Genomic DNA, 13,390 nt, shown 5'->3' on the forward strand with positions numbered 1-13,390 from the left:
TCACTAGGCGCTCCTTTATATCTGAGGCTTGTGGTTGCGTCAAATAGCGCAATAGGGCCACATATGGGGTATTTCTATAAACTTCAGAAACGGGGCAATAAATATTGGGGTGCATTTCTCTGGTAATAGGTTTATAATTATGAAAAATATTGGATTACAATAAAATCTCTGCACAGAAAATTAAAATTTTCAAATTTCTTACACACTTAGCTTTTATTTCTGTGACTCCCCTAAAGGGTTAAAAAACTTTCTGGATGTGCTTTTGCAGAGTTTGGGGGGTGCAGTTTCTGAAATGGGGTGCTTTGTGGGGTCTTTCTAACATACAGTCCCCTCAAATACATTTTATACCTGAACAGGTCCCTAAAAATATCTGATTTTGAAATTTTACTGAAAATTAGGAAATTTGCTGCTAATGTTTTACGCTTTCTATTGTCTAAAAAAAATTAAATATAGTTTAATAAATGCCGCCAACATAAAGTTGACATGTTGCTAATGCTATTTAATATATAATTTATGTGGTATAACCATTTTCTGTATAAGCAGAAAAGTTTTAAAGTTGGAAAAATGCATTTTTTCACAATTTTTCCCGCTATTTTGTTTTTTTTCATAAAGATTCGTTATAAGTATCGACTCCAATTTACAAGAAATGTGAAGTACAATATGTCACGAGAAAACAATCTCAGAATCAGCCAGATAGGTAAAAGCATCCCGAAGTTATTAATGAATAAAGTGACACAGGTCATATTCATAGAATTTGCTCCGGTCCTTAAGGCCATTTCAGGCCCGGTCCTTAAGGGGTTAATGGCTCAAACATTGTACATATAAACTATGTTTGGGCCACATTGTCTGTAGGTATATGCAAGCAGAAAGTGGTCAAAAAGGTGTTACTAGGTGACTAGGTATGAGCCATTAAAGTAAATGCGGTCCATTGCTGTACGCCGATTGCGCCTGTATCCCATTTTTGTCAGGATGCTGAGAGATACCTGTAACATGCAGAATTAACACATTGTAACCCTAGCTTTGTTTTGCTGAACTTGATAGCAAAGCGAATCACACTATAGTCATAAGCTGACTATGTTCAAGCCATTAAAGTGAAGGGCTGTTGCACCTCAGTATACGTCAACATCCTTTTTTTGACAGGATGCCGACATATCGATGGGCTGCACAGAAATAACCCTGTGTGAACCAAGCCATTTACATTATTGGATGGATCATGCTATGATTTTTTCCTGTTAGATTTGTTAAAAAATCATTACGAGTTACACAGCAAAGGCTCATGGGAGTCTATGGGGGTGGTATTACAGCTTTGTAGGTTTTATACAAAATTTTTTGCATGCAGCATTGTGCCTGGAATGTGTGCTCATTTATTTTTAATCATTTGGCCTACTTTTGCAGTGTTTATATGTATTGATTTGTCTTCCATGATGTAACATGCCTAGAAATTTTTGTTTAAATATTTCAAACTGTGCAATGGATTTTTTTTTTTAAGAATTTGTAAAAAAAAATGATTTAAAAAATATAATTTATTATTTTACAGGAAAGAAATCAACTCCACTAAGAATAATGGGAATGGTTTGGGCTCATACACACCATACATACAGATCCATAATATGTTATATACAATAACATGTCTCAATTTTCATTGCAGACATCCTCGTAATGGAGAATAGGCACCACGCAGTGCACACAAAGTGTCATACAGAAGAGTTAGGACTTAATGGCACTACACAGGTCTTTACATATGCGTGAGCCTTATTACACAGAGCGATAATCACACCGGTTTGGCAGATTACAGCTCCGTGTAATAAAGACAACGATCAGCTGATAATGTCTCATAACTGTCCCATGTCAGCCAGTGATTGGCTCAGCGGCCTGTCATTTTAGAGACCAGCTCTGAAGTTCCAGCAGTGGCTGGGGGCAGAGGGCAGAAGCGAGAAGGACATGGGGAGCACAGAGAGGTATGTATGAGGTTTATTATTGTACACTAGGGAAAGGGCTGCACGGACATATACAGCCCTTGCTGCACCATTATCAAGCTGTGTAATAGCCTTGGTAAACCACAGCTAATCTAGCAGATCGGCGCTCATTTAAATTGGTGATTGGGCCATGTAATCCGGCCCTTTCTGTCTGTGTACATGGATGTTTATGATCGGGTTACTAGAAGAACAAGCTAAATAAAGGAATCGTGTATCACATACTAGCAATTTTCCAAAATAAAGACCTGCTCAATCAGAGTTATACCCAGGGCCGTATTTACCACTAGGCACCTGTAATCCAGGTGCCTAGGGCAGCACCTTGCAGGGGGAAGGAAACAACTTTTTTTGTTGTTTTTGTTTTTCTAGTCTCCCAATTCCCATTCAGACTTGCCAGTAAATCTGGTGTCTTTTTGAGGGGGGGTTATGGTATAGGTCAGGTCTGATGTGGTGGTGTTATCCAGTCACAGTATGGCGGTATTGGTCAGGTGTGGTATAGAGGTGTTATCCAGTCACAATATGGCGGTATTGTTCAGGTCTGGTGTGGCGGTGTGTAACCCCTTAAGGTCAAAGCCAATTTTCGTCTTTGCGCTTTTGCTTTTTCCATTTAAAAGTCCATAGCGCTTGCATTTTTTCACCTAGAGACTTATATAAGCGCTTATTTTTTGCGAAACCAATTGTACTTTGCAATGGCAGGCATTATTTTTCCATAAAATATGCAGCGAAACCGGAAAAAAATCATTTGCGCTGTCAAATTGAAAAAAAAAAACGAATTTGTTTTGATTTCGGGGAGTTTTGCATTTACGCCGTTCGCCCTATGGTAAAACTGACTTGTTATGCATGTTCCTCAAGTTGTTACGATCACAATGATATGTAACATGTATAACTTTTATATTATGTGATGGCTTTTAAAAAATTTAAACCATTGTTAACAAATATATGCTCCTTAAAATCGCTCCATTCCCAGGCTTATAGCGCTTTTATCCTTTTGTCTATGTGGCTATGTCAGGTGTCATTTTTTGCGCCATGATGTGTTCTTTCTTTCGGTACCTTAATTGCGCAAGTACGACTTTTTGATTGCTTTTTATTACATTTTTTCTGGATTTGATGCGACCAAAAATGCGCAATTTTGCACTTTGAAATTTTTTGCGCTGACGCCATTTACCGTGCGAGATCAGGAAAGTGATTAATTAATAGTTCGGGCGATTACGTGCGCGGCGATACCAAATATGTTTATTTATTTATTTGTTTATTTATTAATTTATATTTATAAAATGGGAAAAGGGGGGTGATTTGGACTTTTATTAGGGGAGGGGATTTTTTATTAATAAAAACACTTTTTTACTTTTTTTTTTACATAAACTAGAAGCCCCCCTGGGGGACTTGTATATAGACAGCACTGATCTCTCATAGAGATCAATGCTGTGTATATACACAGCAAAGATCATTGTAATCGGCGATAGATTGCTATGGCCTGCTGCAGGCCATAGCAATCTATTGCCGAGCCGGGATCAGCGTCATTCCGATGCTGAGGCCCAGCACGGGCAGAAGAATGGATTCCCCCCCCACGATCGCATCGCGGGGAGGAGATCCGTCCCACTAGACACCAGGGACGTGCAGTACAAAGCACTTCAATGCATTGAAGTGCTTAATTAGCCGGCACGGCAACGGGACCCTAATAGAGGCACTGCCCGGCTGCAGATTGCAGCTGGGATCGTTGCCGTTCAGAGCGGGGTCCCGGAGGGACCCTCCTACTCTGAACACCCCCCGCGGCACCATGACGTACCAGGTACATCATGGGACGCTAAGGGGTTAATGTGACGCCTGGAGCTATTACCTACCAATCTACCAATCCTGATGCTAATTGGTGAGTGAAGTTGGGGCGTCTTCAGGCTTAGTGCCTAGGGCAGCAGCAGCTCTTTCCCTCTAGTTACAAGAATCTGCATGTAATGTTGTCTGTGATCTGCTGCAGAAAGGTGACCACTACATGGGAGATGGGAGATGTCCACCTCAAAACAGCAGATAGCAGACAGAATAACAGCTATGTTCAGACCACATTTAGGCTATAGGTTGGTGGTATACACTGTGTGTTTTCCATGACATATAACTCAGATAACTAAGATAGATCCCAATGTTAAGCAATTGGCCACAATGCAAACTTAAAGTCCACTGCATGATATACATTTTTTGCAGTGGTCCACTGGAAAGGAAAGTGTTTTTTGCTTTCTCATAAAGTAAAACAAAGGGTATACTTATACTTACGCATACCGTTTCTACTTGAAAAATTATCAAAGATGGATGTAATTAATGATCATGATACGTTTTTCATGTAAAGAAACATTGTGGGTACATAGCCTTACACCGCACATACTGTAAGTGAATGTATGTATGTATGTATGTATACTGTTTATGTGTGTTTGTTTTACAGTGTTTGTGTATGATATATATATAATATATATATATATATATATATATATATATATAGAGAGAGAGAGAGAGAGAGAGAGACAACAATTGCCATGATTTACCCCCACCACCAAAAAGAGAAAACTTCCTCTGTACACTGCTGGGCTTAGTATATAATTCCATTAAATGTGTTTTTCCACTGTTGATTTAGAAACTAAGCTTCATCCTCTATAATAAAGTATAAAACAGTAAGTGCATCAGCTTTCTCTCTAGGAAGCATTCATTCAGTTCATATTTCATTACAGATGGAAGAGTAGCAAACAGTGAGAAACATATTACGCTGGAAAGAAAGCAACAGGAACAGCACTGGGAGCTGTCCATGAGATTTGATACCTCCAGATGGCTCTTCCCTAGAACAATCCAGCAACAGAAAAAAGCCTAGTAAGATAAAGCCAAAAGTTACAAACCAGAAGCAGATCATGTGGATATAATCATGCATAGCCTCTACGCCACTATCAAAACTTAATAAACCTTGAAGGGTAGACGTACCAAAATAAAAATTAAAAAATCTGTTACATTTACTCTAGTGCAATCACAAGGAACTCTGGACACTGGAGATAATATTATTGAGGACAATAGATTATTAAAAACTTCATTCAAACTATGGTCGCATTGGTCAAATTGCAGTTTCTCAATACATTTAGAACATTTGAAGAACAGAAAAAAACATAGTATAAAAAATGCATGTGTGGACCTAATGCTACAAACTAAGGCTGGTGTCAGTTCAGGTCATTAGACCAACAGTCAGGCCGGTCCGTAATACAAACAGTGTCCATAATATGGATACGTTTATAGAGGCAAAATGCCTCCACAAGAAGTAAGCTTTAGGCTAAGGCCTCATTCACACACACGTCATTTCTGTCTATGGACCCATTCATCTGTCTGTGGACCCATTCAATCTGTTCTCCATTATTATCGTAAGCCCTGACAATTGTGAAAACTGTTTTTTATCTTTCTTCTTATAAAAAGTGTTGGAAAGTTTCATGTAAAGCAATAAATCAATAAACATAATGACCGAGAGTCAAATACTAAGCCATCAGGTTCAGGAGAACACAAACTTACTGTACGTTCTCTCATCCCTAAACCCCCCTCCACAATTGTTTCTCACATTTTTACACCTTTTCTCCTGGGATAGCTTGTTGTGTTATCATGTCTAAACTACTAAGTAAAGGAGCTAAAAATGGGCTTAACCCACTTTGCACAGCGGTACAGTATACATGTAACAGAATCCAGTTCACATTGATTAAAGAGCACTGGAAGATGGCGAGCTGAGTTCCCTTAAGATACACATATGTTTAATTGCAAATCAGATGATGTATTACTATAGAAGCAAAAACACTTTGGCCTCTTTTAGGTATATTGTGCCTGTGTGGTGTCTCTTTTCTAATGGTAACACTTACAACCACCCCCCACCCCCTGCCGATATATGGTGCTGTAAATTAAAGTGTATCTCTACCTTTTTTTTAAACTTTTTTTTTTTTTTTTACAGAAAGCAATATGCATGTTCACAATATCCATGTTCACATGTTGTATGACACCGGCCGTTCCGTGACCTGGCTGGGTCACGGGATGGCCGGTGTCAGAAAAGATCATCCCGTACTGCAGGATGATCTATACTGCCGCTGAATTCGGATGCGGACGATAGAGTTGCGCGGACCGTCAGACTTTTGGTCCGACGGCATCTGCGCTCGATCGTGATGCCTGTAATCCCGGGAGCAAAGTTGCGCTACTGGGAATATGCAGCCAGGGTATTCCATGGAATTCCCAGGATCGCAACTTTGCACCTGGCATCACAGGCATCACGATCGAGCGAACTGCTTTTGGACCAAAAATCCGAACAGTTCGCTCATTTCTAGCGGGCGCATCCGTGCGCGCCCGCATCCGAATTCCCTGGCTGGAGCCGCTCGCTCCATTGTGTGAACTGACATGTCAGTTTCTTGTGGCGCCGCTAGGGATCCCGGCCGGAGTGTATACACTCCGTCCGGGATTCCCTAGAAGGCAGCTCTACATACATTCCGTGATTACTACGGAACTTACGTAGTGGGAACATGGCCTAGTAATGTATCTAAATCAGTTGCAATCGTGAATAGCTTTCCTAGTGCCTGCTTCTCTATGCAGTAGGAGTAGGAGCTTCCTGCTCTATCTCCACAGCTCCCATTTCCACAGCACGAGAAATTCTTCAGTGCTGGGTCTCGCTGTCAGCTATGGAGATGGAGCAGGAAGCTTCTTCTCCTAAAGCATAGGTTAAGTGGCAGAGATTGGGAGAATGGGCGCTCGGAAAGCTAGTGGTGAATTTAAAATGCAAGGATTTAGAAAGATGATAGTGCTGAGGTATACTTGTGCATAGTGCTGAGGTACACTTTGAGGACAGTGCAGCCACAGTGGATCTGAGTTTTTCCGGCCATAGGCATAATATGTCACTGCCATTTAAAAAATCTTTTGACATGTCATAAAGACAATGCCGAGTGGCGGTGCTCAGACTCACATTGATTGCTGAAAAGGAGCCAGGAGAGAATAGCTCAGCTAAGTGCTTCTCTCCACATGTCACTCCTCACTGCACCATAGACTTTCTATAGAGAGAAAGGTGCTTTATTTAAAAAGAATGTGCCATCAGGTACATCACAGTGCCAGTGGCTCAGTCCTTTTTTTGAATTGCCTCCTGGTTCCCCATGCTTGGTGCCAGTCTTTTCCCAAGCACTGCCCCCCAGAACAATGGGGGGAGGCCCGCTGGCGATATACCCTCCCCTTTCCCATGTGGCTCCATTGATTCTAATAGAGAGGAGGGACCATCCTTACACTGGGGGCCGGTGGGCCTACCCCCAGTGTTCCATGGCGGACTGGTGCTTGGGAATAGACTGGCACCAAGTGCAGGAACTAGTAGGCAATTTAAAAAAAAGGACAGCGTCACTGGCATCCCTGCGATGGCGCTGATCCATTAAGGTAAAAAAAAAGCACAGCCATGTACCTGATGGTAAATTTGCTTTAACTGCTTATCCCTGCTTGTTCTTGTGATTGGTGGAGGCCCCAAGACCAACTAATCAAATTTTCTGACATGTCTCTATGACATGTCAAACGTTTTTTTTTTTATGATAGTAAAACATGTCAAAAGTTTTTTTAAATGATAGTAAAACATGTCAAAAATTTATCGATCACAGCAGGTCTCACAGAATGTGCAGAGAAGTAGGAAATACCTTTATTTTATTTACCTCATGTCACTGTCTTCTGAATTAACAAAATGGCGGCCACCAGCAGCTGTACACGCTCATATTGCAGGATGGGCCCAGACTGACTGCATGACTATGTTTATCCTGCACTTAAACAGCAGTCAACAAAATAATGACCCCAGGAATAGTAATTTTTTGGTCCTGCCCCTGTAGTCGGCTGCAGTATGAAGAAGAATTGTCTGCCATTTTAGTTAATGTGGATGAGAGGGAAGATGGAGGCCTCAACCTGTTAATATCCAGGTAAGAATGTCTCCTAGTAGTCATAAGGGACACACTGAGACAGTCTATGCTGTGAACAGAACAACAAGTCCCAGCAATGACCTTCAGAGGTCAGGGAGCAGGAAGCCATTTTGTGACAGAAAGCAGCTGTGTAATCACCTCAGAGCTCAGGCACAAAAACCTGTTCAAATCAGCACAGAGGTGTTGCCTATGGCAACCAATCAGATTCCAGCTTACTTTATGAAGCTGAAATAAAAGCTTAGTGCTGATTGGCTGAGGCCACCATCCCTGCTCCCTGCTTGCCTGAGTTTTCATCAGTGGGACAGACATATCACGGTATTATGCCATCTGCTTGATAAATCTCCACCATAGAGTTACATCAAACATTACTGGGGAATACATCAGTATATACAACATCGCTATATACTGCAGTGTATACCCGCATCAATTTCAATGGACTGAGCACAGACTACCAGTGACTACATTCCACCCATTTCCAAGCATTGTTTTTTTTTTTTTTACAGGACTCAAAAGCACAAATGGATGGAAAAAAATAATAATAATTTGTATGTGTATGGAAATGTACTACATGTAGCTACTGGTAGAAAACACGTCTGCTTTCTTCCAGAAATAGCTCCACTCCTGTCCTCTGTTTGTGTGTGGCATTGCATTAGAATGAAGCCAAGTTGTAATACCACACACAAACTGGTGTGGCGTTGTTTGTGGTAGAAACCAGATATGTTTTTTTTTCCATAGTTGCCAACGTTTGAATTTTTCAGGTCCCCAGTAAATTACACACCCCAGTATCAGGTCTCCCCAGTATATTACACACCCCAGTGTCAGTCAGGTACCCAGTATATTACACACCCTAGTGTCAGGTCCTCAGTATATTAAACACCCCAGTGTCAGGTCCCCAGTATATTACACGCCCCAGTATCAGGTCCCCAGTATATTGCACACCCGAGTATCAGGTCCCCAGTATAACACACCCCAGTGTCAGGTCCCTAGTATATTACACACCCCAGTGTCAGGTCCCTAGTATATTACGCACTGCAGTGTCAGGTCCCCAGTATATTACACACCCCAGTGTCAGGTCCTCAGTATATTACACACCCTTATTTCAGGTACCCATTATATTATACACCCCAATATCAGGTCCCCAGTATATTACACACCCCAGTATGAGGTCCCCGGTATATTACAGACCCCACCTCAGTGCAGCATACTGGCTGTGGCCCAAAGATAGCACTCTACTGACTGACTGTATATACTGGTAGTTTGTGCCCATATGATGCAGCTGCCTTTCCCCCTTCAACCCCTTGCTCCTCCATCATACTACTACCTCCTTTATCCTCCTGCCCCTCCATCATCATACTACTACCCCCTTCATCCTCCTACCCCTCCATCATCATACTACTACCCCCTTCATCCTCCTGCCTCTCAATCATCATACTACTACCTGTTTCATCCCCCAATCATCATCAGTGTGCACACTGCCACTGATATCTGTAGGAAGTAATCCCCCCATCATCATCATCACTTTGTGCACACCCCCACCTCTATCTGTAGGAAGTAATCCCCTCAGCATCATCATCATCATCAGTATGTGCACACCCCCACCTTTTTCTGTAGAAAGGTATCCCCTCATCATCATCATAACTGCGTGCACACTGACACCTCTATCTGTAGGAAGTAATACTCCCATCATCATCATTGTGTGCACACCGCCACCTCTATCTGTAGGAAGTAATCCCCCCATCATCATTATGACTGTGTGCACACACCCACCTCTATCTGTAGGAAGTAATCCCCCATCATCATCATCATTATCATCAGTGTGTGCACACCGCCACCGATATCTGTATGAAGTAATCCCCCCATCATCTTTATGACTGTGTGCACACCGCCACCGATATCTGTAGGAAGTAATCCCCCCATCATCATCATCATCAGTGTGTGCACACCGCCACCGATATCTGTAGGAAGTAATCCCCCCATCATCATCATCATCATCATCACTGTGTGCACACCGCCACCGATATCTGTAGGAAGTAATCCCCTCATCATCATCATCATCATCATCACCACTGTGTGCATCATCTGTAATAATGTATCAGGATGCAGGAGCCATGCTCTGAGACTCACTCTGCTGCTCTGTCCCTTTCTATGATTTACACTGCAGCTCAGCTCCATTATAGCACCTACAGAATATAAGAGGCTGTGATGTCCCCCATGCTCAGCACTGCAGGACATCATCAGGACACATACTGGAGCTTATTTGTCTATAGAAGGCTGAGGGGGATCAGTAACACAGGATCAGCACTGGTCAGTGTAGACCCCAGATTTCCAGCAGATGAGTATAAAGCTGTAGGGGCTGCTGGGTAATTGCTCTGATACTATAACACAGTGCAATCTGCAGCCGGGATACAGAGAACTCATTACCACACCAAATCCGCTCTGACAGGAATGCGACTATGTGTCACTGGAGGAGGAACCGCTGCTCAAAAGGTCTCGGCCCGGGGCTTCCCGTGACACGGGGGCTGGGTTTACTGCTGTGGGGGTGGAGCTTCCCCGGGACATGGTTTTGCCAGGACTGTCTCCTCAAATTCGGGATAGTCCCGGCAAAACCAGGACTGTTGGCAACTATGTTTTTTCTAATTCTGGTTAATACCTTTCCCATTGTTTTTTAATGAGAGCTCAAACAGAACAAATGACGACATGTCACCTGTGGTAGTAAAAAACTGCAACCCTAATCAGGCCCTAGCAGTTGACCCCTGACAGGGCATGATGGCAACAGCCAGATAGGCACTGGTTGGGGAACACTGCACTAGAGGGAGCACTTACGTTCCTCATTACTGAACTATTCCAGTCCCTGATTTTGCAGACTCCCCTGTTTCGCATCTTTTTCTTGACCTCACTTGTTGGTGCTCCCTCCCATCCATGTACATGTGAGGTAAAATGTGTGATACACCAAATGGTAATCTCCCTATATACATAAATATTTAGCTCAGCCAAATGTTAATGTGTTTTAAATGGACAGAGGAGGAGCAGTAGCTTATGTCTGAGAAAAGAAGGGTTAGGCATGTCCCATTCTTCTTTTCCCAACATCGTCTGTCAGGAAACAGATAGGAGGCCATCATACACATTATACAGTTGGCCAGCCCTCCTGAAGTTGCTGGCTCCAGAGGGGTACTCCGGATTCTTGTTCACAGGTTTGGTGCAGTATTCACACAGGGGTACGCCGGAGACTAAAAATGTATTTCATGAACATTGCTTTATAAAGTTATATTACTTTGTAAAAATGTATAGTTTTTTTTATAGTTATGTACATGCTCTTAGCCCTGCAGTTTCCTATTCCCTGCCCTACAGAGCAGTGTCCCGTTACCACCATGTACTGTATATTCTTATATACAGTACATGACACAATCATGCTGTCCAGCAGACTCTACACAGTGAGTGGTTAATGCTATCAGTGCTCTCTGTACGTCTAGCACAGTGAGCAGTGATAGCAATCAACTTTCACTATGCAGAGGCTACTGAACTGTGTGATCGAGAGATATATGAGAATATAAAGTACAGGGGGAAAACGGGACCCTGCTCTGCATAGTGCTGTGCGGCAGCACTAGATCTGGAATCGCAAGGCTGCAGTTCCCAACACAAACATTGGTGGCAGCAGAGGGGCCTGTGTGTCGCCCCTTACTATTGCCAGTCAATAGAAGTATATAAGTAAATGAAAGAGAAAACGTTAAATTTACAAAGTAATATAACTCTATTAAAGCAATGTATTAGAAAAAATAAAAATGTTCTGTCTCTGCCGTACCCCTTTAGGGCCAAATCAGGAGTGGATGGTAAAAGCACAAAAGAGAGAGACGTATGTTATACTTCCACTTCTTTGCAGATGGTTTTGTCTCATATAAACATATAGCATGCAAAATCTGCACTGTGTGACTAAGGCCTTAGTGAATGCAGTCTTTTACACAAGCCGGTGTTGTCTGATGTACTGGATTGGAAATTCTCCTCTAAATTTGAGATTTTAGACCAATTATTTTGGTTCATTGGGTAAGCTGTAAGATTTTTCCTTTAAGCACATTGCTAAGGGACTTGTCCACAGCATGGACAATTCTTTTATGAATCAGCAGTTGATGTTATTTAATGCCTGAGTTCCTTTGAACAAGGTAAATGTTGATACTAATGTTATGGTGGGCATTAATCACTGGAGGTTTCGGATGCTACTATTTGGCTGCATTTTCCCTGAGCACTGCAAACAATGTGCCGAACAGAGCTGGGGGAATATGTATACCATAGTGTTTAATTCTGCAACTTAAAACCATGAATATTATTCTGCATTTCACCCGATTTGCTTATTTTCATATTCTTTACAGGTTTCTTGATGTCCTTTAATGCTTAAATTTACCCATTGAGCATTCAACATGACTGAAGCAGTAGACCTTAGCATTTTTGACAAGCTACTATTAGAGCTAGGTATGTTATTTGAAGCCTGTGTACATCTTTGTTTTCCCATAGGATGTATGACCACACTAATACCATCTTTAGTTTTTCAGAATGAGCAAGAATCTCAGAATAAGAGAAATGCCAAAGAACTTCTCCAACGTAAGTTTAAATAAAATTTAAACAGTCAAAAGGTTCTTTTATGCCAACCTGTGGTCCTCTGTTGAGCAAGCCATCAAGTCGGTGACATACACAGGCCTCCAACTGGCTTCATACGGTGGCCTTCTGTAGAGAAAGGCAAGCTGGAGCAGCACCAAATCCATAGAACAAATATCTTTATTTCATTCATAATATCTCACAGTTTTTTTTTTATCTTACACATTAAGATATGTCAATCACTGAGTAGGACCGCCCTCTTGACTACTTAGTTCAAAATGAGTAGGGAAATACATGAATAAAAGACAAGTTATCCTGGAACTTTTCCCACAAAACTAAATCTCTCGGCTTAGCGCCTCTTGCTCTATAAGGTTTTCAATGTGACAGATTCACTTTAAAGTAAACCAATAACTAGGAATTTCCTTCTAAAGCTATAAGCAGCGGCCGATAGATGTGGTAAACTGCTGCCTTACCCTGTGTTCTGTGCGGTCTGTGGTACTTTTAGCTACAAGAATTCGGTCTTGTATTCGGGCCGCAAGTCAGGAACTAATCATCAGGCGCGTGACTAATAACGACTTCAGCCTGTCAGCACACTCTGAGGTGGTATTTGACAAAAAAAACGGCTTCTAACTGGCTGCTTTTCCTGTCAATCACCCGACAGAGCATGCTGATAGGCAGAGAGCCGTGACTAATCTGGGCCAGATGACTAGTTCCCGGCTTGGACATCTATCGGCTGCTGCTCGTAGCTTAAGAAGGCAATTCCTATTGATTGGTTCACTTTAAGATGTCTTGTGTTTAAGGCTATGTTCACACAATGTCTTTTTATGCCAAAAAACTGTGCTGTCCATGGTGAACAATAGCCTGGCATGTTATCTATATAACTCCCCTCTTTGTATACCAAAT

At 42.0% G+C, this 13,390-nt stretch overlaps 2 protein-coding genes across 6 annotated transcripts in view; one reads left to right on the forward strand and one right to left on the reverse strand.

Moving 5' to 3' along the window:
• Positions 1-8,034, reverse strand: part of MNAT1 (MNAT1 component of CDK activating kinase) — a 454,734-nt gene extending 446,700 nt beyond the window's left edge. For all 4 annotated transcript variants that reach the window (XM_069950810.1, XM_069950812.1, XM_069950808.1 and 1 more), the window contains exon 1: positions 7,646-8,034. The gene's annotated coding sequence lies outside the window, so the exon portion shown is untranslated. The remainder of the gene's footprint in view (positions 1-7,645) is intronic.
• An 80-nt stretch (positions 8,035-8,114) lies between these two features.
• C13H14orf39 (chromosome 13 C14orf39 homolog) overlaps positions 8,115-13,390 on the forward strand; it is a 29,286-nt gene continuing 24,010 nt past the window's right edge. For both annotated transcript variants that reach the window (XM_069950806.1, XM_069950807.1), the window contains exons 1-3: positions 8,115-8,218; positions 12,265-12,364; positions 12,437-12,493. In XM_069950806.1, the coding sequence (XP_069806907.1) occupies positions 12,313-12,364; positions 12,437-12,493 (109 nt within the window). In that variant the 5' untranslated portion in view covers positions 8,115-8,218; positions 12,265-12,312. The remainder of the gene's footprint in view (positions 8,219-12,264; positions 12,365-12,436; positions 12,494-13,390) is intronic.

This window comes from Dendropsophus ebraccatus, chromosome 13 (genome assembly GCF_027789765.1).
Source record: "Dendropsophus ebraccatus isolate aDenEbr1 chromosome 13, aDenEbr1.pat, whole genome shotgun sequence".
NCBI lineage: Eukaryota > Metazoa > Chordata > Amphibia > Anura > Hylidae > Dendropsophus > Dendropsophus ebraccatus.